The following is a 26,354-nucleotide window of genomic DNA, read 5'->3' as shown; positions in this document are numbered from 1 at the left end:
TATAAGCCTTGGTACAGATAAAGAGTTTAACGCTAGCACGGCGCTAGCATTAACATGGGGATAGCGTTAGCGAGGCACTACCACTAAATGCAGATGTAAGAATTACCATAATTCCCGGCCTACATAGCGTACCCGGCTATAAGCCTCGGTACACGAAAAGAGTTTAACGCTAGCATTAGTGCGGCGCTAGGGTTAACCTGTTTCTTTGTACCGAGGTTTATAACCAGGTGCGCTAATGCTAGCGCTGTGCTAACGCTGGTGCCGCATCACCGCAGGGTTGAGAGCGTGTAGGGAAAAAAGTCAGAAATTGGGGTTTTACCAAGAATATTTGCCTTATTTCTAGTCAAAAGTCATTAAAATAACGTTCATTATGTAAAATTTAACTTGTTTTTGGACCATTTTCGCGTTCACGAAGTTGATTTTTATTTTATTTTTTTTCTTGAAAAAGGTAGAAAGAATTGCCAGTGGAGTTCCCCCGCCCCCAAAAAGTAATAACTTACGCCACTGGGATTTGTTTTTCTGCTTATGTCAAGCAAAAAATGAGCTTGAAACAAACGAAAATGGTCTCAAAACAATTTACTTTTGCAGGTGATAAATCGTAGTTTAAATCTAATCGTGAGATTTTTGAGGTTTTTGACCAGAAATGAGAGAATTTTTTTTTTTTTTTTGTGTCGGCAGCGAGCCGGCAATACGGCGTGCACTGTGCCGCTTCAAATTAGTTTTGAGGTGACTTCTGTGTTGCGGTTTTCCCCCCGTTTGACATTTCAAAGGGATGCCGCTTTTGAAGACTGACTGCATTTTTTTTTTTTTTTTTTTTTTTTTTTTGTCGGTGGGGTTATAAAGCCTCAATTGGCTTTGCTACCGTTTGACTGAAAAAAAAAAAAAAAAACGCTTTGCGGTAATATTTTTAGAGAAATCTTGTTGTCGGGTGTACAAACTTGCACCAAGTTTATGTGTATGCGTGTGTAACGCTTTCAAATGTTCCCGAAACAGTCGACGGCGGTGAAACGAGAGCCGCCCGTTTGTACATCAAACGTCTCGCGGAGAATGTTTTCACACGCATCAGCCGAAAATGAGCAGCAGATTTCACACCAGCTGCTTTATCGCTTCACAGGCAAAATAATTACGAGATGAGAACAACGCATTAGCCATTAAAAAAAAACAAAAACTGGGCGTGCGCTCAGAAAAACAAAAGTTCACATAGATTAAGTGTAAAAGGTCGGCCCAAGTTGGTATATATATATTTATATTTACAGTCGTTTATCACTCTAAATCAAGGTAGGGTTTCAAGCATGGGTTAGCGTTTGTAGTTTTGGTTCAAATCATGGTTTCAGGCCAGGAATATGGTCTTAAACAAGGGGGTAAAGTTAAAAAATTAAGGTTTTAAAGACGTAGATTTTGCTGCAGGCCACATTGTTGTTACGGTTGTCATGACTGCAAACAGACATACAGTACATTTTCCTTTGTACACAGAAAATCGACACAAAGGCCATTAAAAAGTTGCATATTCAGTTTATTATGAAATGAGGATTGGAAACAAAAATGTTTGCAATCAACATTTTTAAAAGTGTAGACAAAGTGCAATGTGTGTTTTTTTTTTTTGTTTTTTGTTTTTTTTTTGGAAACATGACGTCAACGCACTCTGCAGTGATGTGCCTCGGTTCTCGACCACAATCCGTTCCAGAAAACGGTTCGAGAAGTGATTTGTTTAAAAACCGAATCGATGTTTCCCATTACAATGAATGGGAAAAGAAATAAACCGTTCCAAGCCTTAAAAATTAGGCTTTTTAAAGCATTTTCTTTAGATTTTCCTGAAAATAAACTGCAAAGTAGTAGTTTAAATACATTATATGATAAAATAATTCAAGAAATATATTCATTTTTTGCTTAAAATGTATGCTTTACCAGTAGAGTACATTAGGCTGGGAGTGCGTTGCCGTATCTGTAGCGACTCGGCCCCCAGCCTTGTAAACTTTTTTTATAAACAAAAGTCCAGAATAACAAGCAATTTTCCTTCTTTGGAGCCATGATTGGGTGTTAATACGGTAGTAAGAAGAAAAACAACAGTCACTACCGGGACACGTCTGTGTACAGAGGCTGCGTTATACATAATAACAAAAGTGCATGCGTTATGTCATTTCTGGGATTTTTTTTTCGGGGGACGTTCAAATTGACAATAACAAAACACGTCTTGGGTGGGTCAACTGCTTGCGCCGCGCGCATTATGTTATTTCCGGGTTTTCTTTGGTGGCGTCGGAATTCACAAGAAAATGCAACGTCGGTCAGCTGGTCTGGCCGCGCGCAATTTGTTATTTCCAGGTTTTGTCGGCGGCGTTGGAATACCAATTTTCATTCGAAAACAAAAACCTCTCGAAAATTTCGTTCGAAAACTGCGACGTTCCAGAACCAAGGCTTTACTGTACCAGATATAGCCCCGTGGCCTTGAGTTAGACACCCGTGAAGATAGATAGATAGATTAGATAGATAGATAGATAGAAAAAAAATCCCATGCTGTTTATCTTTGATGCTAATTATAGCGTGACATCGCCAACTGCTAGCTCGGCACGCTCAACCCCAATCGAAACAACGTCGCGATAAAAGTTTTCTAAAAATTGACAACCCCTCCGTCGGAGAACGCGCGCCAAGTACAACCGACCGACTTCGACTTAATTACTGTCGTCGCTGCGATCGCAATGTGCCGTCAAATGGCCGCTCGGAATTTTTGGCCGAAGCGTTTGCGACTTTCCTCCCCGCGTCCCTCGCTGGGGTTCTCCCTCCTCTCCGCCGTCGTCGTCGTCGTCGTCGTTCCCCCCCTGGCCGCTCCTCGCCGGCTCGCGTCGGTCGCCGCCGCGCGACCGATCGTCTGTGACAACACTCCCCGACGTTCCGGCCGCCGCAGATTTCCGCTGCTATTAAAGCGCGAGTCGGGTGATTAAAAATTCAAATTCCTCCGCCGAATCGCACGCCGTTGAGTTGTTTCTTTTCTTGGCGGCTCATTCAATTACACGGAAAATCAAACGAGGATGGATTATTCAATCTTTGCCGGAGCCATAATGAAGGAGATTGTTTGCGTTTAAAAATAATAAGACAATTATGGGCTGCTTTTTTTTTTTTTTTTTTTACATAATACAGTACGCAAAGCTGTTTATTATGATGTTTCAATGTAATCAAGTAAAACCAATAATATTAAAACATGTCGATATTAATTGTGAATTTGGTCGGATTTTGACCCCCCCCCCCCCCGTCCCCCAATGGTTTCTTCCTTTTCTCCCAAACGAACGTGTTCAGTCTGCTTTCCGTGGCTCACTCTGGACTGTCGTTATGAATTTGTTTATGCAAAGAGCAACAAATGGGCCTCTCTCGGATTCCTTTCCCATTCCGAAGAGGGTTGCGCGGCGGAATTCTGCATGCAAGTCCACTTGGTCCGGGCTTGAACCTCCCTGGCTGGAAAGGATTCCCGCGCAAAAATTATTTCTCATTAAAATAATGAGGAGTCCCCCTACCTCTTGATGGCTTGATCTTTTTTTTTTTTTTTTTTGAAGAACTCTTCTGCTGAGCCGCACAAATCGCCGAGCTGCAGCGAGATGATTTGAAGTACTCCTTGGTGGTGTCTACCAGGGATTTTGAAGACAAAAAAGTGTATTAATCAATGCATTATGAATGTTATGGTTGTTCAAGTCGGGGGGGGGGGGGGATGTCCCTGGAGAGATGAGATGAATCTCTTCAAATGTGGCACATTGTGTTTGGAGTGAAATGGCGAAGACATTAATAACACGTACAGTTATAATCGTGATTATTTTTGGTTCACTCAATACACAACAATTTTTAAAAATACTTTACCCCTTCAAATTCAACTCTTGTATAACGTTTGCTTGGTTTAAGTGTGTTCGTTGTCGTGGTAACAGCAATTCGCCAGCGGGGGCGCTGTGTTGCAGCCGCCGGCCGACGCTGCCCAGTTTATTCACAGAAGAAGTTGCAGTAAATTGAAACGTATGTTAGCGGATGCTATTTATGTGCATACAAACGTGTATTCTGTGCTGTTTACAGGTAAAATACACGGGAGTGGGAGTGGGGGGGGGCGTTGCTCTGTTTGGGATGTGTTGCTGTCAAATTTGTATTCCATTTCTAAGTTTTGACGCGTTAATTGAACATGGTAAAGCCCGTGTTAAAAAGAACTAAAGAAGAGGAAGAGTGTGCAACTTCCTGTTGCTTCACAATAAGAGCGACTGCTCGGCAGGAATGTTTGAGTAGATTTTTACGTCTTATCCGGCGGTATTATTTTCGATTTTTAACTTGTCATATTTGATTTCTGTATGTTCTTGAACACCGGAATTGGGATAGAACCCGCTTATTTAAATTATTGTTTCAAAAAGTTTTGTTCGATACATTTGTTAGCTTACATGCTGTGATTCAAATTCACAGAAGTTACAGTACAGTGAAACGAAAACTGATAGCGGATGCCATTTATCTGCGATAAACTAAACGTGTATTCTGTGCAGTTTATAGAAATAAAATAAACAACTTTAATATGCTGCACAAAGAATTAGGTGACTCCATTCTTTAAAGCGTAACACAAAAGGAGAAAAAAAATACTATTTCTGTTTATGTGTCGCCGATGTTGAATAAATATTTTAAAAGTACGTAATCTGAGTGAATCCTATCGTATCACATTGGAGCGCATTGAAGTGGTGGCATCGTGCGTCCGGTTGCCACGGCGCAGCTCCCAGATGTCGGATAATTTCATCACGGCTACGATCGGGTCACCCTCCCTGTCGTCACGCCGCGACGGCGTCCGTGAGGCCGTGATAAATGCGCAGCGGCAGAGTTTGCCAACACATGCGACACACGTGGCTGATGTTTGATCGGAAAGATGGCTTTTTCATCCGCAAAAAGTTGCCCCCCGTCTTTTCCGCCTCACGTTTAAGAGATGATTTTATAGCTCTGAGTTTCTTTTTAAAAATGCACACCGCAGCGCAAATTTCATGGGCATCAGCTTCTCAAATTTGCGCAGTGATCTGTTGAAAAGACATGATTTTTTTTTTTTTTTTCCAGAAGCTTTGATGAATGCGTTGGCGAAACATTTTTCATTGATCTGCTACTTAACTTGCAGCAGAGCAAGTCAAAAAGCATTAGAAAATATCTGAAAAACTTTATTAACATCGGCTTAGGCTTAGCTTCTTTCTTTTTTGCTACTCCAGCAATTCTTTCTTTGTCTGCACACTTTGCTGCCTCCTGTGGGTAATTCTTGATATTACAGCAGACAAGTTTTGGGAGGAGAGTCACGATTGTCGGTGGAGAAATCTCCCGTTAACCGCACAATATGAGAGCTATTTCTTTTTAGATTTTAGAAATCCGTTAAAACGCAGGTGTCAAACTCAAGGCCCGGGGGCCAGATCCGTCCCTCCCCATGTTTTTATGTGGCCCACAAAGGTAAATCATGTTCATCAACTCCATGATTTTTGTTGCAATGTGTACCAAAATTTCAAATTGTCATGTCAAAAAGCATTTTTTTTTTGGTGTTACCAAACTACGAAAGTTGCCGTTGCCCTGGATTTCTGATGCCAAAACAAGTTTATAAATTTCACGTCCGTCTAATTTTTGTTGTTGTTTCGTAGTCATAACGGCCCTCTGAGGGGCAGCGTAACTACAATGTGGCCCGCGACAAAAAATGAGTTTGAGACCCTTGGGTTGAGATGTTAAAAATCAGTCCACGTTCCCCTCTACATTTGCAGCATGTGTGTGGGGAAATCTGAAATTCGGCTTGATTTGATTGCCGAGGACAATAAAACAGTAGCAAGCTAATTGCCAATTTTTCTTTTCCCTCGTTATATTGATTACAAAATCTCTTTTTGTGTGCACCACATCGGGTTTTGCAGTACTGATATTTTCGACTGAAAAGAAGCGCTGCTCGTAGCCAAAGAAACCTCAAAAGCACATGCCAGGAGTTAATTGTTTTGTCGTTTCGGCATCCCGGGACTTGCTGTTGCTTGACCGAGGCTCGGCCTCAAACGTTTCACCGAGGCGCAAAGCGCGTCAAAGTGGCTTCCATTGACTTTTCATTATTTTTCTTCACGCTCGTCAGCCTTTCGCGTCTGCGGACGCTCATTAACGACAGACCTCAGCGAGGGAACCGCCAGTGTAATCTATTCCGACTGAAACGATCAGAATCCAATAATCAGCACGTTGGAATGAGTCAGAGACCAAACAAGCACATTGGACCGGAGCCGCGGCCGCAAGTCGGAGGGCTGCGTTCCATTAACGATGTCGGGAGCGATTAGACCTTGGCGACAAAGGCCGCGCTGCGCCATTAGTGTTCCCGAGCGGCGTCAATCCAGAGCCCGTTCGTGGAAAGCGGCAAAGCGACGGCGAGTCGGCTTGCCGTGTCCCCCGGGCGTCCGTTTAAGCGTCGCTCGCCGGGGCTCTACGCCGACGGCGTGTTTACCTTGTCAATCGGGCCGATTATGTAACGCTTCGATTGCAAGTCAGAAGACCGCTGGCTTGACGTGTAACTAGTGTGTAATACACTGAAGCCGTATTAAAATAAGATTGCTGCTACGTCTTCACGGTCGAGTTTTTCGCTCGATTGGCGTGATTTGTTTTAGGAATCCACATGGGAAACTGCAGAAAGCAAATGTTTGGACTAATCATTCAAATGAAAAATTGGGGAAATTGGACAGTCGGACTCCTTTTACGATTCACTGATGGTGGAGTGGCGGCGCAGTGGATCAGCTGGTAAAGGTCCCGGGTTCGATCCCGGATCCGCCTGTGTGGAGTTTGCACGTTCTCCCCTGTCCCTGCGTGGGTTTTCTCCGGCCGGGCGCTCCGCTTTCCTCCCGCATCCCAAAAACGTGCAAAGTTAATTGGACACTCTAAATTGCCCATAGGTGTGCTCGTGCGTGCTGCTGTTTGTCTGGCAACCAGTTCAGGGTGTACCCCGCCTCCTGTCCATTGACGGCTGGGATAGGCTCCAGCACTCCCCGCGACCTTTGTGAGGATAAGTGGCGAAGAATGGATGGATGGATCGTGTAATGGTACACACGCCTGACTCTGGTGCGGGCAGCGTGGGATCGATTCCCGCTCAGTGATGGTGTCGGTATCTGCTCTGCAACCGAGTGGCGACCAGTTCAGGGTGTAGTCTGCCTTTCGCACGAAGCTAGTTGGGTTAGGCTCTGGCTCTCCTGCGACCCCTGTGAGGATAAGCAGCTCCCACATCCCAAAAACATGCAACATTAATTGGACACTCTCAATTGGCCCTAGGTGGGATTGTGAGTGCGGCTGTTTGTCTAGATGTGCCCTGCGATTGCCTGGCAAGCAGTTCAGGGTGTAATCCGCCTCCTGCCCGTTGACAGCTGGGATAGGCTCCGGCACTCCTCATGATCCTTGTGAGGATAAGCGGCTAAGAAAATGGATGGATGGTTGGACTTCTTTTTCCCAGAAAATTACAATACCTTTGAACGAAACAAAACAATTTTGTACAGTTCCATGATACAAACATTTTTCCAAGTACGGGAGAAACAACTTCCTGCCAATAGTAGTCCATTCTATCCGGGTTTCAGTGAATATTAGACAGAGCGATGGCTGCTAACCCCAAATTCAACTGATTGTCTTGACCCGATCAGGTGAAACCTTAATGAGAAGCAGGCCGACTCCAATCCTCGGGTCACATTTGAATATGTACAAGCCCCTTGCGCCCCCCCCCGAAAGGTTATGACCCGCAAAGAGGGGAACCGACCCAAGGCAGGGGGAGAAATGTCAGCGGTAGAATGGCAGGAAATATGTTGGTGACAAGGGAAAAAGCTGCCCGTGGTCTTCTGGAGCCCCAATGAGTATAAATAGGGCATTGGGCAAGAAGGCAGGAAACCAGCAAAGCGAGGCCCCAAGTCGGAATTTCTTCTGTGGAGCAGAGATAAGGGACTTAACTCCCTCCTGTCTGGGCCGGCCGACTGCAACATGCCACATGTGATCACTCGTCACGCGTGGAGACATTGACAGAGGAAGACCAGATTGACGGATTTGATACACTGATTTGAGTGCCGCGAGAAGTACGTTTCGTGTGTGTTTTTTTTTTTCGGGTCCGCTAACTCGATCCGAAGGACCTTCTGCAGAAAGTTGGTTTTAGGTACGTTCACGCACCCGTCACTGCACTAAAACCAGTGCTAATCTAGTTCTAGTTTTGAAGTCGCAATGAGCTTGTCTTCTCTTAGTTTAGAGATCTTGCGTTTAACTCTTGGCTCAGGCACTCCTGCGAGGATTTTGTCTGGTCGCCCAATGTTAGCTGGGATAGGCTGCGGCACTCCTGTGGCCCTTGTGAGGATAAGCGGCTTGGAAATGGATGGATGAAGACTCTGGCCCCTTGTCCTCATCAGAACTGTAACCATAAAAACGTTGTCCATGCCGCCGCGCAGTCAAATCAGACAAACCGTCACACGTCGCGGTCTGAATGAGGACGACTTGAAACCGTTTTGAAAATGTTTGAAGAGAAGCACAAGATCAGTTTCAAGAACGAGGTGAGTCACCGGTTTCATGGGAAGCCTTGGAACCGACAAAACCTTCGCAGTCGACCAACGCGCTGAAGTGACACGGCGTCAATTCCACACACTAAAAATAATCACAAAATGTAGAAGGCCACCATTGATGTCTGAAGGAAACTTTTTAATGTCCCGATGCAAAAGAAAAATATATAAAGATGGCGTTAAAAAGAAAACAAAACAGTTCTCTGGTTTTTGGAAGATAAAAAAGATTCCAAGGCAGTTAGCACATCACATTAATTAACCAGTTGCGTCTACCAACCCGAATCCAAACGCATGATCGGGATCGGGATTCAGGCGGAGTTCTCCTTGGAAATGGTTCTGGATCTCCACCCAGGCTAGCTTATCACGTCATAGACTGAGAAACTTGGTGTGGGGTGCGGGTATTGCTATTAAGTGGGGTCAAAGGGTAGAACTGCTCATTCACAGACGCGGTTCCAGAAATAGCCTGAAAACAAAAGATTGACTTTGTTGTGCCATTTCACAGCCAACAATTTGTGTACAAGCTACTCAAGAGTCCACAATTGAAACTTAAAAAAACACTTTGGCCACAAGAAAAATAGAACTTTAGAATATTTTCCTTTATATAAACATTCAGTAATGACACGATTAAATAGAATGTTAAGATTAGAAGGTTTTTCCAACCTTTTTTTTTGCCTCAACTCAATGGACATTGAGCTCCCATTTCTTGTATCCTTGCCTTGGCCACCCGGAGGCGGTGTAAGCTGCAAGAATTGTTCCCAAAGGATCTGTGCATTGCCATACTGCCCATGTGCATGTGTTGCCTCACCGTTTGTGTTCAAAGGGTGATAAATCCCTGACGCCAATGCTGTTTGTTAGCCCATCTGTTTTTTCCCTTTTGAATTGTTTGTTAGCAGGAAGCTAGAGAGACAGTCACAAGGTAAAGCTATGCGGTTGTTATAATAAATACTTTGTGCAACTCCGTTTTGTGTTTAGTGTGACAGTAAATGTCGGGAACAGCTTGAAGCTCAGTTTTTGCAGTGAGGGGAAGTCGGGGAGGGAGTTGAGTTGAGTTGAGTTAATAATGTTCCATCGATGTCATTGCAGTCTCCATTTTGGGGATCCCATCTAAGTGGCTATTTTGTTGTGTTTTTTTTTAATATATATAGATATAGATATATATATATATTGCAGTCTGTTCCCATTTATTGCTCACTCCCTCGCCATTTTCTTTTTCCTCTCTTATCCCCACCGATGACCACTCACCGCCTACCCGGCCCTCGGTCGCTCTCTTAAGTGATTGCTCCATTTTCATCATCGGGCGGCCCATCGAGGTATCATTATGCAAACGACGGGCCGTTCAATTTCACTTGGTCGTAGGAGGGGGACGGCCATTCTAATTAGGCCCGGGCACTCAAGATGGGGGAGAAACGTGAGAACAGAGAGAGAGAGAGAGAGAGAGAAAGGCCGAAGAGCGCTCTTTTAGGAAATTGCAATTTCATCTATCTTGTGTCAGATTTCTTGGTCAGATATCCTGCTCTGACAAAGCCAAATCATCTGTGAAACTTTGCAGATTACTTGAAATCTTAGCCGAGCCGTTTTTGCTGTAAGATGTGGGTGGAAGCTCCACAACTTGTTGAGAAACGAACATCAACCGCTACATTTTTCCTCCGTTGCATCGAGAGGTGACCAGTCAACATTTGGTTTCATACCCTGGGTTGGATTCTAAAAAAAAATAAAAAAATAAAAAAATTATTAGCGCCACACTGAAAGAAAAATCGAATAAAAATCACAATATGAGTTAAAAGTTGAACACTATAGGAAAAAAAAGTATAATTTTGGGATAAGTTGTTTCTTAAAATTAAAGTTGTAATATAACAAAACTGAAGTTTCTTTGTATGTATGAAAGAAAAAGTTATTTTCCAGGCAAATAGTTGTACTATTTATTTATCTATTTATTAGATTCAAGTTTTATATATATATTAATTACGGGCAAAGTCATATACAGTTTTTTTTAAACATAAATTTGTGTATATATATATATATATATATATATATATATATATACACACACAAGCAATTCTAGTCTTATGAAGGAGTAGGAGAGGAAGGCCTTTGGGGGGGGGGAAATTACATTATAAATTCAAACTGGGAATATTATGAGAATAAAATTGTATTTTCAGGTTCTCTCTCTCTCTCTCTCTCTGTATGTATATATATATGTATATATATATATTATATATATATATATATATATTTGGTTTTTTTTTTCACCTGAAAATACAATTTTACATTTATAATGTATTTCCCCCACCTCAAATGGCTTTCCTCTCCTACTCCTTCATAAGACTAGAATTGCTTGGGGTGGAAAAAAAAAATCTTCCATCAGTCTGTGGTTGAGAAAAAAGACCACCAAAAGAATAAATGCAATTTTATGCACCACCTAGTAAGCAAAACAAATGATTAGAAGGAGCTCCCAGTACGAGGCAGTTTTGCACCGCTGACAAAAACAACCCCAAAAACAAGACATTTGTTAAACTAACATTTCTAACTTTCATGAATGAGGTTTTTTTTTTTTTTTTTTTTTTTTTTTTTTTTCTTGATTCGTGGTGCACCTCTGCACAAACCTCCCGTAGAAGTGTAGGCACAGGAATGCTCCGGAATGAGCGCACACGCACGATGAGAGCAGTGAAGATTCAGCTGAGATCAGCGATTGGCAGTCAAATCTCACAATTGGACTCTTTCATACAAAGCGGCGCAACAATTCTCTGTGAAACCAAATCAAGTGGCTGTCGTCAGCACATCAATTCCCCCTCGTCTTCTCTTCCCTCCCGCTTGTTATCGCCACCTCGATCGCGCCGTCTCCTTGCCCCGCCGCTTCTCCCCGTCGCTCCCCCTCTCGATTTTTATATGCAATCTTAATTACCGCCGTAATGTACGGCAAGTGTTTAAATTTGGCTTCTATAGAAATTGTCATTAAAAAACAATTCATCAAAATGCGGGCTTCACTGCCTTGTAATTGGGGAAAATAAACGTAACCCCATCCCAAAGGCAGAGCCCCACCCAAGGAGCGTCTTTTTCTGACCCCCAATATATATATTTTTTTCTCACCCCAGGGACCAAATTTAAAAATGCGTTGTTTTCACGTGACATCACCCGTTGTGCGGCCATTTTTTTTATCCCTGAGCTCCATTACTCATACATACGCAAGGTGGACGACATTATGTTTCTAACTGCATTTATCGAAGACGCGACCGACAGCACATCAAGCCCAGATTGACTACTCGGCTAACTGGCATCCACACATCGTGGGACTCGGGACTGCGTCACAAAGGCGCAGTATTGTGCCCTTGATCTTTTACTCTATGCGACGGAAATCACGAAGGAGGATGCAGTGGGATCGGACGCTTGTCTGCCCAAGACACTTCGTAAATAGTTAATTTTTTTTTTTTTTTTACAGTTAGGTTTTTGTAGCTAACGAAAATTGCTGCAGTGTGTGCTGAGCTCCGTCCGTGCACCATTCCTCGTTGATATAAAAACATGTTCCACCGCCGTTTGTTTTCCGTGTAAGCATACAGGTAAGTGCCCATATATGCTAACACAGAAAGCGAAAGGCGGTGGAATATTGTTTTTTTTTTTTTTTTTTAATATCGAAGCAAACTCCATTTATTTCATTTTTTTTCCAAAAAGTAAACCTGTATATTAGTTCACCACTGGCAAAGGGAAATGTTTATTATTTGTTTAAAATGTGATGACAAAAAGAATAAACAATTCCAGTATTTCGCAAAATTCTCAAATCTTTCAAGTAATTGAAAAGAGTATCGACTTAGCTTGTTAGCTTAGCTCGACGACACATCAGCACGATGGAGGTTGAGGCCGGGCACCGTGATGGCGCCGTCGGGCAACCGCCCACAAAGCCAAGTCTCCGTGAAGCACAGAGCCGCAACAACGTCTAAAGTCTTTCGTCTGAAGCGTTAGACGATGTCCCCGCTTTCGAAGGAGGACTTGTATCCCGGATCGCGAGCCTCTTCGTCGCGAGGCTTCGAAGAGCGCGCCGACGAGCAACTCTGGAAAAAGTTTCACCGAATTGGCGAGAGTTGTCGAGAAAAAAAAAAAAAAAAAAAAAAAGTCCGAAGAAGGCTCTCTGATGGTTAGCAAGTCCTCTCTTGTGCACTTGAGTCCAGAGACGCCCGTGAAACACAAACAGTAACGGAGAGCATTGCGGAGGCTCCCACACTGGTAGGCGTTGGGTAGGGAAGCTAAATGGCGGCGCGCGGTGGTGTGTGGCTAATTTTGCAAAAAATGTGACGTCAGTGAAAACAACCCATAGTTCATAGCACTGGTGTGTGTTCCTCGTTCAAGGGTAAAGTTTCCGAAGTCGAAATGCGTATCAAGCGTGCTTTGAAAGTCCATTAAAAAAAAAAAAAAAGCTTTACATGTAAATATGCTTGTGAAAGTGCTTCAGATGATCACAAATGAAGAGCCGTCGCAATTTGTGATTCGGGCTTATTTGTCGGTGTTTTACTGCTCCGAGGCTCAGCTAGCGCTTTCAAAGTGTCATTTCGCCCCATCATCGCTTTCCATCATGCTAAAGCGACAAAAGACGGCGTGCAGATGCTGCGCGATGAGTTCAAGGAAACAAGGGAACGTTTCAGTCGCACCGTTTCCTATTCAAGTCATTTTCTCCCAGATTCGTACCATCCAGATGCCGCAGGTAGTTAAAAAGAAGAAACGTGCAAATCTCCTGGCAGCCATCTGTCGTCTATCTGCGCGCCGCCAGCCAGCCGCCGAGGTTTTGTTTGGCCGATTTGGGCGGTTGTTGCGTTCTTGTAACGTCGTCTTGTTGTGTTGTCGGCAAACTGGCTGACGAAAAAACACACAAGCGGTTTTCAATGGAGCAGATGAAAATGAAAATGAAAAGTCGGTCTATTTTTCTTTAGACAGCGTGAGGGAGACTCTGGCAGTAAGAAGAACGTGATTCAATTGAGAGACAACCTTCATCTCTCTAGTCCTAAACGGGTTTTTGTTTCTCGTAATTCCCATCCTGTCCTGTAGGTGGCGCTAAGGCAAAGCAAGGTTTCACCTGCCGCACACAAGATTTTTTTTTTTTTTTTTTTAGTATATAATTTTTTTCACAGGATTGGATGGGTCACGAAGTCGCTTTGCTTCGTGCAAACTGACGGATTCTGATATTCCGCTCCAGTCCTGTGGATGGCGAGACTGGCAAATACCACACACAGCAAAATTCTTGAATTAATGTCCATTTGTGTCTACAACTGATAGCTATAAACAAGTAGTACTTAGCAGAGACAAATTTCCTCGATGTGTTTTCGTATCCAAGTATTCTGGGTGCCCACAAATTGCAACGATTATTTTATCCTTCATTGTTTCATAGCGCCATCTGCAGGATGTGACGGATCGTCACTTGAGCCAATGCAAGCGGACATCAGGAAAATATACCGTGATTTCCGGCCTGCGAGCCGGGACTTTTGTTCGCACACTTTCAACATTGCGCTTTATGCAGTGATGCGGCGCTAGCGTTAGCGCACCTGGAAATAAGCCTCGGTACACAGAGAGAGCTTAACGCTAGCGGCGCGCTAACGCTAGGGTTAAACTTTTTCTGTGTACCGAGGCTTACAACCAGGTGCACTCTGTATTACGGTAATTCTTCCGTCTGCATTTAGTCCACTTGAAATAAACGAGGAGGGACATTTTTTTCACGTTGACGTTCAGTTAATATTTTAAATGCCGCCGTACTATGTATATATGTGAATATATATATATACATGCCTTCATTTGATGTATGACGGGAACCTTCGGCTCTCAATGTATTCTATAGCAACTGCACAACATTCTCTGTCATGCATTTTCTCATATGACATCATAACATCTGGTCACGTTTACGGGAAGTCCAGACACCGCTCGACATAGCAAGTGTATTAGCAGCAAGTGTTTCGTGTTTATACAGTACATACTTCAAGTTCAGATGGAACTTTGTCAGTTTTGCCCTCGGCTCGTGATAATAAGTACTTTGCATCGAGTCGAGACCCGGTCCAATCTGCAGTTCAGTATATACTGTATATGCCACCTGGCCACAAAATGAGGACAACCATGATGATGCATTTTATAATAATAGACTTTAGGTAGTGATAAGTACATTTCTTAGGACCGTGAGGATCAAAACATCACAGTAAGACCAAGCCATAAAATAAATATTGCATCAGTAATATGAAACTTGTATAATAAATGGAATAAAAATGTTCTTCTGTACACAAGGATACACACACAAACATACCATATATACAGGGAGATGGAAGATGTGCCTGTATGCATATTGATTGTACAATATTTATATTTACGTTATACCTTTGGGACACTTGAAAAACAATATATAAATCGAACGTGTTATTGTTGTTATTATTCATTCATCAAAATTGTCCTGGTATTTATTACATTAAAACACATTTATTAAATGGATTTTATTGGACAAAAATTATGAAAATGCACAGTTTAGTCTCTAATATTACTACTGTCATCTTAGAATAATTAAATAATTTATCAGCGTATGTCATTAAAGTGTAAAAATGGACTAACATGCTTGCTGTACTTGTGTGGAATACGTTTGTTTGTTTGTTTGTTTGTTTGTTTGTTTTTAAATTCTCCTTTTACCAGTTGAAAGAAACCACATTTACATGCAGGGAAAAATATTATTTAAAAAATGTATATACTGTGAAGCTAAAAAAATTCAGTTAAAATACTTTCTTTTAAATGATAGGCATTCATATAAAACATAGTGTGAAAAAAGTAAATATATAAGAAATAGATACATCTTACTGATCTGTAAAATAAAATTGCTCATCATCAACGTTGTCATCATATTACACATTGAAAAATGTCTTCACATTGAATGAACTCCTGATGTTTCTTTCTGCAATCGAACAGTGTCAATGTGATTTGCTTTCTTCAATATTTTCCTCCTCCTGCACTAATGCCATCGGTCATGCGTTGCTGAGTATGTACAGTACATACGCAGCACTTTCCATAATGTATACACACGGCATGTACACAATAGCTGAGTGATGGGATATCCCCGCCCCCACCCCCCACACCCCCCCAGCACATTCCTCTCATCAGTGCGGTGAGATGTGTGTGAGTTTTTAATTTTCATTTTTTTTCAGCTAAGCCGGGAAGAATGTTGCCTAAAGAAAACATATGCGTTGCATTAAGTGTGCCACATCTGCGCCGTACTATAACGCGCAACGGCTAACGTTACAGGTAACTAAATCCCGGCAGCTGTGCCTCGAGGCTTTACGCTGTGACCTGTAAGTCCTTGTTGGAGCACTAAAAATGTTGCGCTGCTTACTTCATGCTTCGGACGAATGATTTCTGCTCTGCGGCGTTACGGTGAGGAGAAAGAATTTCACCCCATGCGTTGTACCCACAATACTGTAAGAAACTGTTGGGAAAATATTTCTCGTCGCATGTATGCATTCTATTCTACTATTTATGACATGGGATGGTGTCAATTGTGATTGCACTCGCGACCCTAATGAGGACAAGTGATACAGAAAATGAACGCAAGTGGTTTCAAAACTTGTTTGGGATTGGGAGAAACAAAGTAAATCCAAGAAGGTGGGAAAAAAAAGAAAGACCTGTTTTAAGTAGTCATCCATCCATTTTCTTAGCCGCTTATCCTCACAAGGGTCGCAGGGAGTGCCGGAGCCTATCCCAGCTGTCAACAGGCAGGAGGCGGGCGGGGTACACACTGAACTGGTTGCCAGCCAATCGCAGGGCACATTAAGACAAACAGCCACACAATCACACCAAGGGGCAATTTAGAGTTGTGATTTCCAACCTTTACAGAGCCAAAGCACATATTTTACGATTGGAAAAATCCCACGGCACACCAACAAAAGTAAACGGCACCGAAAATGGATCGATTAATTACTGGATGTACTACTTCCTGCCATCTAATAGAAGAGGATTTTTTTTTGTTCTGTCTCTCATTGTGCCTCACTGGCATAAATAGATGAATACAGATACATTATTTCTTGGAATAAATATATATTTTTTTTAGCAATTACATAAAATTGGACCACTTCGCACGGCACACCTGAGGAGCGCTAACGGCACACTGTTTGGGAAGGGTTAATTAATTAATGTTGCATGTTTTTTGGGATGTGGGAGGAAACCGGAGTGCCCACCCGGAGAAAACCCACGCAGGCACGGGGAGAACACGCAAACTCCACGCAGGCGTTTCCGGGATTGAACCCGGGACCATAGAACTGTGAGGCCAACGCTTTCCAGCTGAGCCACCGTGCCCAGGGAGAACATGCAAAGGGAGGGCCGGGATTGAACCCGGGTCCTGAGTGCCGCGAGGCCAACGCTTTCCAGCTGCTCCGCCACGCCGCCTGAGCAGTGTCAATTGAAATCCAAAAATTGGACTTGAACTTGAAAATTCAAAATTGAGGCAGTGTTGCTGAGAGGCGAGCTTTGACAGACTAGCCGCTAGCCGCTAGCCATTAGCAGCGCGTGCTCCGCCAAACTGCACGGACATCATAACCTTCCGTTGTAGTAACTCCACTTTAATGTCTAGTATGTGATGGCTCAGCTCCATTAGCTCGGCATCCCGTTAATATGCGCATTATTCCGTCAATGTTAATAAGTTATATAGCATGCTGTTGCTTTTATCCCCCCCCCCCCCCCCCCCTCCCGGCCCATTATCTCTCATGCACGGTATGGGAAATAAGCTCTGGCATACATTGCTTGTGGGTTTTTTGCTGCACGGTAATTGCACGGTAATCACTGTGCATTCACAGCAGGCCCATAAACACAATCTGTTTATAGCACGTATAATATATACAGCAAGTGAGGCCGCTTATGCTCGGGTGTGGACTGCGTTCTCGCTGAAAAGCATTCGGAATGCCGGCACGTATTTATTTATTTTTTTGTTGAACATCCTGTATGTTTGACGCGCCACATAACAATCGGTTTATGATTGCATCAATCAAGAGCAGGCGAGCTCGTTCTGCGCGGGTGCTGGACGCGGCTGATTTTTAAATGAACGTATTCAATTTTGTTTGATGTCACCGTTAGGCTTGGAGCATTTTTTAAAGACCATAGATTTGCCTAAAGACTATCATGATAAGCAATATTGTTGTTTTTAATGACTCTGAAATCATGAAAATAAGGCTTGCCCTGAGTACTTTTGAATATCTAATTTCATTTATGTTGCCTATAAATTAGGATCGTTGTTAGTAATATTATTGTTGAATTGGTTATCAATTCCTTTCTTGTTTCTGTTAAATTGTATTTCTTTGATCAGTGATATGAATCCCTTTGGGTCTGAAATAAAGAATAAAGAGGTGCAAGACTAGGCTGGTTAATATGGAAACTTCTATGACGATTATAAACAGTTTAGAAGGTCAAGCCGAATAAAAAAAATACTCCATAAAAACACCTCAAGTGAAATAAGAAAGCCGAATCCCAATGAAATTTTATTCGGTTCCGCAGGGATGCTCCGTTTGGACGTAGATACGTGGGAACGTCATCGTTTACGCACGGCGTGAATATGGCGGCCCCGGACGGCGCTCGTATGTCATGGAGATTTTATTTTTACCATATGAGTTGTTTTATCAAGCATCGCTTTTAAATAAAGACAATCCCGACTACTGCGCTGAACAGGCGACGGACCTCCATCTTGATAAATGACACAAGGTTTACGATAAAATGTGCGTGCCGCGCGGGTTTTCTAATTAAAATTACGGTTGAGCATAGATCTTCAATCAGAATGATTTCAATCTGAATGACAAAAAAATATATATTCATGTAAAACCAACTCCAATGCTGTCGGTCTTCCGAAAAGGAGCCCATCCAGTTAGCTAGCTCGTTAGCTTTAGGGTGAGCGAACGCAAATAACGGTTAACGCTCCGTTGTGTGGATCTACGCACTGCACATGAGAGGAACAAGGCTGGCGGGTACTCGAGGGTTCAGACTATCACACCTGAAAGAGAATTACCGGTCTACTTGCTTTCCAAGTACGCACTCGTGGCAAATGACACAACCATCCAAATCTGTCGGCTAACTTTGTGATGCGCACACTGGCACACCACAACAATTATCATTTATCGTCCAGAAAAATGATATTTTCCATTTTATCTATCCAAAGATATGTCAATAGAACAACTATCATGACAAATGTAATCACCGTTGTAGTTTTTTCCCCATCTGAATATGAGTATGAATTTCCTTTTGATGGCGATGTTGACCTCCCCAACATGGCCACCACGTAGGTATGCAGGGTTAGCTGGCCTGCTCTAGTCTAGTCTTCATATTTATAGGGTACCATGTATCACTGCCAAGGTAGTTTGGGGCCTCTGCTTACATCTGCGCCCTTCCCGGCTGCTGAATTATGAATTATTAACTCTTTTGTGCTAAACTGTCGATACCAATAAAAACTTACTTCCTGGGTGCCAGCCACGGAAGCTAGTAATCATGGATTTGAACCCGTGTATCTGCAAGTGCAGACAAAAATGCATTGGGTAAGAGTTTTTCAGCAGTTTTAGTGATGCTCTACAAAGTTCCCGTCTCTGCAAGGGTTTCCTGTACTTCATTTTTTAGCTTGGTATTATGAGCCAAATCGTATTGATGTAGCCTTCTCGTTTCTACGTTGAAAGCTATGATGCTAACATCGCAAGAGATGCTAGCGCCTGCCGTAAAATCGCCACTCTTGCCCGGTGAAAACGATGACACGTCAAAATTTGACTTGTTTTTGTTTCTCAGAGCAGATACGCCAGTGCAGACCGAGGCGTGAGGCTCTACAGTTCTCTGCCCATGCGCCCTAACCCCGACGGCAAGAGGCTGCCATCTTCTGGGGTAAGTCTTGCTGTGGCTTCTGCTTGAAATTGTGGCATTTTTAATTCATAATAACAACAAGATACAGCGCATTTCTATTTGAGTAAATATGGACCTGAGACCTCAACACGGGCCGAAAATGGTCTGTGGTTCTTCAGGTATTGGGGGTTAAATTAGGTCACATTTGTTTCCATGATGGATTCATTTTCAATCAAAATTGTGGAGAGAATTTTCCCAAATTCCAAAATTTTGAGAAAAATATGTGCCAAGATTTCATTCAAAATCTTTCAAGAAAATATGCCTAAAAAAAGAAAACAATTCCAACCAAAATATGGTAAAAATATCCATCATAGTAAAACATCCATCCATTTCCCGAGTCGCTTATCCTCACAAGGGTCGCACGAGTGGTTGAGCCTATACCAGTTGCCATCGGGGAGGAGGCAGAATACACCCTGAACTGGGTGCCAGCCAATCGCAGGGCACATGGAGACCGACAACAGCCGTGCTCACAATCACACCTTGGGGCAATTTAGAGTGTCCAATCAATGCATGTTTTTGGAATGTGGGAGGAGACCGAAGTGCCCGGAAAAAACCCACACAGGCTCGAGGGAGAACATGGAAACTCCACACAGTTGGGGCTGGGAATTGAACCCCGATCCCCAGAACTGTAATGATCTGACCAGATGCTCCAACATGGCGCCTCATAGCAAAACAATTTAAACCAAATAGTTGGAGTAAATAGACCTGAAATTCCAACAATTTCAACATCCATTTTCGCTAAAAGATCAACCACCTAAATTTGAGACAGAAAGGGCAACTGACGCCACATTTAAGGGTTAAAGTTTGCGAAGAGGCCCCCATTGGCCGGCCCGAGGCTCCCGGTAAAGCGGCCATCTTGGCTTCCTTTGTGGTTTGGTCAAAGCGTGAAATATTTCATTTGAGGTTTTCCCAAAAGCGATTGTACTGCAACTCCCCAAAGTTTTTGGCCACGCTGCGCTTGCAAACACTTTGACTTTGACAAAGTGCTGCAACGCTACTTTCCGCTCTAAACACCACCACTCTCTTTAGGACATCTTTTAGTATTACGTGCAAATCATAATTACAATCTAGCTTGCCTTGCTTTTATGTGACAAAGGAGAGACAATGGGAGGAACAATAGAGCAAAAAGAGACAATTTAATTTCATCTCGCGTTGCGCTCGTTGCAAACGCTTTTTGAATTATCTGCCGGCTGCTTCGGGGAACGTGGGGGGTGCTGTAAGTGCGTGAATGCAGATTGTTAGTGCCCACCTTTTTTTTTCCCCTCACTCTCTCTCTCTCTCTCTCTCTCTCTCTCTCTCTTTTTTTAATTACGACAGAAGTCATATTGATATTTCACGCCCTCCATTATTTATGAAGCAAGAAAGAGAGAGTGCTAACAAAGCGTTTCGAAGAAAGTCACTCACCTGCTTCATATCTAAAGCAAACGCTGTTAACGTCTTTCAGCCCGAGAGACGCTCACAAATCACGGCGATGAGTTCGGCGCCAAAGACCCGCGCGGTGTCTTAAAGATATACGCCCGCTCGCGCCCGATTCTCTAATCCTGTTTGCGCGTAAATCTTAAGTGCACAAGTTGATCACAAAGCATGTTCAAATCCTAAAAAGTGACAGATAGAAATTTGGTGCAGCGGTGAAGAGTTGCCAGAATGAGATGGAATAGCCGCTCTTCTTTTAAAGCCTCCCTCATGTTTCTGGCCACCATTTATGCAATCACTGTAGAATGCAAATTTTACAGTGTCAAAGTCGGTGTTGAATAATTCAAAGTGAAAGTTTCGACGATACATGTGAACAATTTCTGCCATAACATTCTGGAAAAAAACAACAACATGAACACATTTTATTCCAAAGTCAAACAAGTTCAATGTGGGTCAAAGTCAAAAAAATGTCACCCAAAATTTTCAGGACGGCAAAGAATCAGCAAGAACCAGTGTCAAGGTGGACTAGGCGCACGAGGTTCCAGCACTCCCTCCCCCTCCGTCTCCCCTCTTCCTTCCCCTTTTATGTTCCCCTGATCTCGATCTTTGTCCGCAGCCACCAGTTCAGTTAAAAGTGGGCTCCGCTTCCGCCGCAGCCGCCTACGCCGTTTCGAAAACCTCCATCCCCAACACCTCTTCGTTTCCTGTCAAGGTGCACGAGACCGACCCCCACCACCCCCCGCCGCCCCCTCACCCACGGAGAGTGCAGATCATTTGACTCGGATGACAATGAGAGTATCAATTTGGGCATTGAATTTGTGAAATACAGGAAAACCTTCAAAACCGAAGCGGAACCTTTTCACGATCCTGGTTGAGGTCCAATTTGATTTTAAGCATTTTTAAGTGAGGGTTAGAATATAAACTGTCCCACGTTTATCATGCGACGCAATCCGATTCCAGATACAATTAAAATCGCTCAAATTACGCTAAGATATGGTGCGACTTACTGAAGTTACGATACGGTTCACTTCAGCTCGAACATACCTTCAAGTGCGATTCCGCTCTCTGCGTTTACTATACATTTGACTTCAGTTCCAATAGAGCTCGTGCACCTACGTCATAAAATCACGTGACTTTTGTTTACCTCGCCATATTGCCGGTCAAGCTGAGCATTGCTCAATGCTAAGTCGGTCAGAGACCACACGCAAATATGTCTTGTAGCGCGACGCCCAGAGTCAGACATTCAGAAGGTGGTAATAAATGAAGGTACGTGGAAAAATGAGAGGCACTCGACAGAGAGGACCTGTGTTTAATGCTGAAGTCGATCTTTTCGCCGATTAAAAAAAATTGGAACGTTAATTCACTTCCGCTTGTCTTGGATAACTGGATCCACACATGGATCTGGGGAGTAAGTCGTCGAGATTTACACGGAAAGGTCTAAAAGCGTATAAAAGTCTGGATGCATACGAATACTTTGTTGCTGGATCTGTTCTCATCAGGAACAAATCCCGCGTCGTGACGGTTTTGACGGCTCGTGAACGCGGAAGCGTGTTCGGCCACACGTTGACGTTTGCCGGAATCCAACAATCTTTTCCGCTAGTATTCAATACAAATGCCAATATTTAAATCAATGACCCCTGTTTTTACACAAACTCGCATTCATTAACTATGATTGGGGGAAAAAAAGAAGACGACGGAGTCGTCTCCACCGAACGTACACGGAAGCGATTGCGGCCACACTTAACCTCCGTAAACCTCTGCGACAGAACACGCATTGGTCTCAAATGAGCCAATTTGGCATTGTGAATACTTTTTGGTCATTTGGGATTGAGAAGAATAATTCCTACCTGAAATGAAGCCATCGCTACACAAGAGTGTGTGTATTTTGGTTGGGCAGCGTCCATCATGTTTAATTGCCGAAATACGTCGGTCTTTTCTGGTCTTTTCAGCTTGTATTCCATAGAATGACCTCTTTGGATAATATCTGCCTCGTCTGCTGAGACAACCCAACAGCACAACAGGTCTCGGGTATCGCAAATATTCTCCTCTGGTTCAATGTCGAGCAGCTCTGTTTGACCGGCAATATGGCGCCGTGAAAATGCTGACGTCACGTGCGCGACCTCTACATGGTACAGCTGACTCCCGTTATGATATGAATCTGTTTAATTCACAGTCCGATTCACTTTTTGTCACAATCCGATAGAGTTGACTCCAGCTTTGATGTGAGTCACTTCAAGCCCAACGGGATTCACTTCAGTGACATCACGAATCCCTCGGTTTACAGCTCAGTCCACTTCAGCGATGATGCGATTCAGCGCAATTACAAAGGAGATACATTTAGCAGATTGAAAAACCGGCCCGGGTGGCCGGTGCGAAAGGGGCGTCCAATAAGCTGTAATCTCCAGTAATGTACCCGACTGCACTCCGGCGTAATGGTTTGCAAATGTCCTGCTGAAAATGTAGCGTTCATGCTGCAGTTTACAAAAAAAAAAAAAAAAAACAGAACCTTGAAGCGTTCCGCTTCGTTGACAGAATATAAACATGTACCCAATTGCCTTACTTAAAGTTGATGAAAACCAAAGCTAGACAAGTGGTAAGTTTTTGCTTTTTGGACCTGCATGATGTGGAAAAAAACCAACTTCTTCTTACACGGGTTTTTATATATTTTGGGTTTATATGCGCTTGTTGTTGTTGTTTGGGCTTTACGCGCATTTAATACGTGGGGGTGAAAGTTCACAATGTGCCGGCCCGCGATAAGACGACGGGATCGTCTCGGGATTGCTTTTCTCGCATCGGATCGCACGCGTGCCACTTTCCTGGTCTGCCGTTCCGAGATCATTTGGAGTCTTGCATAGTCAATTATGTCGAGAGAGAGAAAGAGAGAGAGAGAAAGAAAGAGAGGAAGCGAGCGAGAGGGAGACAGTCGGGCCGCCATATTCCACATTTTGGTTGGATATTAATATTCCATGAGAGCTGTTCTGTCGCGAATATCTAAGGGAGAGAGCCTATAAAGGAGGCAGGAAAAATGTCACACACACAGACACACTGTAAGTACATTCCTGCATAGCAATCTAATCAGGTTGTTTTAATTAGTCTATTCCAGATTATAATAAGACGTGCCTCAATTTTCCTGTTGCTTGGCTACCATTTGATGTACTGCTTTAATTGCGCTGCGAAAGGGAATATTTCAGGCAAGCAACTAGATAAACAAACCGTGAAAAAAGAAGAAGACAATAACTCTAAAAAAAGTCCCAGATATGGTTGTTGTTGTTACATCACAGCGGGAAAGAGGGAATGGCAGGAGTTTTCTTTTCTCTGCGCGTCGCATACTTTCGCGGTGGCAGAGTTTGAATTTGGGGTGCTGAGTGGCACCGACGCCGGACGGGCAGCGGACGAAGGCTCGTTACAAGGCGAGAAGGAATGTCAAAAAGAATAGAATTTGTAATTAAATGTCGTCCCCTGGGTGCAAATACAAAAAAAAAAAAAAATAATAATAATAATAAAAATGTCTGGATTGTCCTCTTCTACTCTGACATCATCAACAAGACAGCTACATTCTCTCCTCCTCTCATGAAATATTCACTTATTATGTTTTATGCACTAAAAGTCATATTTTATATATTTGGTCATGTAATTTGTTTATGTCAGCCAGGGATTGAGTGCCTCATAATTAGTAGAAAATGTACATAAAGACAGCATATTTTGACCTCACTACATTTTTTATACATAAAAACATTGCTAGGAAAAAAATATGTTTAAAAATGCAATAAATGCTTTTCATTTGACAGCATGTATGTATGACTGACATCCCCCCACCCCCACCCCCCAGCCTGGACTCCAAATAATCCATTCATCCATTTTCTTTGCCGCTTATCCTCACGAGAGTCGCGGGGAGTGCTGGAGCCTATCCCAGCTGTCAACGGGGGGTGGTCACACCCTGAACTGGTCGCCAGCCAATCGCAGGGCACATCGAGACAAACAGTCACACTCACAATCACACCTTGGGGCAATTGAGAATGTCCGATTAATGTCGCATGTTTTTTTTTTTTGGGGGGGGGGGAGGAAACCGAAGTGCCCCCCCGGAGAAAACCCACGCAGGCACGGGAAGAACATGCATATTCCACACGCGCGGTGCCGGGATCGAACACGGGTCCTCGGAACTGTGAGGCCAACGCTTTACCAGCTGCTCCACCGTTTCACCCGATTCCAAATAATCGAATAGGAAAATATCAAGTCATGTCATTATCCAAGCCGCTTACCCTCACAAGGGTTGCGGGAAAGCCGGAGCCTATCCCAGCTACCTTCAGGCGAAAGGCCGACTAGACCCTGAACTGGTCGCCAGTCAGTCGCAGGGCAGATATCGACACCATCACTGAGCGGGAATCGATCCCACGGTGCCCGCACCAAAGTCAGGCGTGTGTACCACTACACCATCAGTGACTTACACAATAGGAAAATGTTGCTTATTTCCCACCCAAACACACCAAAGACCTGTTCCTTCACACCCACACGCACCCGCATAGCCACATTATTACAAGATGTGGAATACCCGAGAGCCATGGCCTGAAGTCGACACAGTCAGTTAGCTCTGGCGCTCTGGTGCGGGGGCGGGGGGAGGTTCACCCCCCCCCCCCCCCCCCGGCACTGAACAAGTGCCTGGTGACCTCACGGCACCAGCTGGGCCTTGAAGACATATTTAAACGACCAATTCTCTGCGGTGGTATCATCGGCCATGCTGCAAATAGTCTGTATTAAGGCCCTGGAAAAAAAAAAAAAAATACCCTGCATGGATGAAGGCAATGAACAGAAAGGAGGGAGGGAGGGAGGGAGGGAGGAAGAGGGAGGGGGGAGGAACACAGTACACACACACACACACACACACTTTCCCTGCCGTATCAATGTAGTTGGCTCTCTCTGAAATTCAAATGGCAAGAAGCGAGGGAGGGGGGGACGGGTGGGGGGCGGAGGAAAAAGAGCCAAAGATGATGAAAAAGGAGAAAGAAACCTCTGGATTAGAAGGGGAGGGGCCTTCCCCAGTAAGAGAAAAGCTGCCATCTCTGTATTAGTGCTTTGTAAATTTTACATGAGCTCTGCATTCGCTCACTTGTTTGGCATTACTTCCAATGGATGGCTATATTATTTTAGAAACCGTGCCTTGTTTATGGAGAGGGATGACCTACTTCCACTCTCTCTCTCTCTCTCTCTCTCTCTCTCTCTCTCTCTCTCTCTCTCTCTCACTCCGAGTAGCGCTTTCTCCCTGCCTCCCCACTGAACAATTACAAGGCAGCGAGACTCAAATGGAGATGTTTGTAGAAAACAACATGTGTATAATTACGCTTTAATGAGCTCTTGTCAGGGCCGGCGTGCGCAATTAGATCGGTAATAGAATATTCCGGCTGCATGCGACGTGATCGAGAGACCGTCTGAACGTATTCTCTCGACGGGAATAGTTTCGGAATGGATGCAACGTTGCGGGTTAAAGAACGGCAGATTGCCGCGGGCAGCTGCAGAGAAATAATTGTTTTAAATACCATGACAACGTTTGTATGGTTTCAGACA

General features: G+C 43.7%; 1 protein-coding gene across 7 annotated transcripts in view; it reads left to right on the top strand.

The window, feature by feature from the left end:
- The window catches only part of tox2 (TOX high mobility group box family member 2), a 122,065-nt gene that overhangs the window by 13,901 nt on the left and 81,810 nt on the right, over positions 1-26,354 (top strand). For 3 of the 7 annotated variants that reach the window (XM_061833362.1, XM_061833366.1, XM_061833360.1), the window contains exon 2: positions 19,272-19,364. In XM_061833362.1, coding sequence (XP_061689346.1) covers positions 19,272-19,364 — 93 coding nt within the window. Of the gene's footprint in view, positions 1-18,847; positions 19,031-19,271; positions 19,365-26,354 lie in introns of those variants that run through there. The other 4 variants (XM_061833365.1, XM_061833363.1, XM_061833361.1 and 1 more) reach the window with 3 other exon arrangements.

This window comes from Syngnathoides biaculeatus, chromosome 10 (assembly GCF_019802595.1).
Source record: "Syngnathoides biaculeatus isolate LvHL_M chromosome 10, ASM1980259v1, whole genome shotgun sequence".
Lineage (NCBI taxonomy): Eukaryota > Metazoa > Chordata > Actinopteri > Syngnathiformes > Syngnathidae > Syngnathoides > Syngnathoides biaculeatus.
Note: the sequence above shows the minus strand (reverse complement) of the source record. Positions and strands in the feature narration are given on the sequence as shown.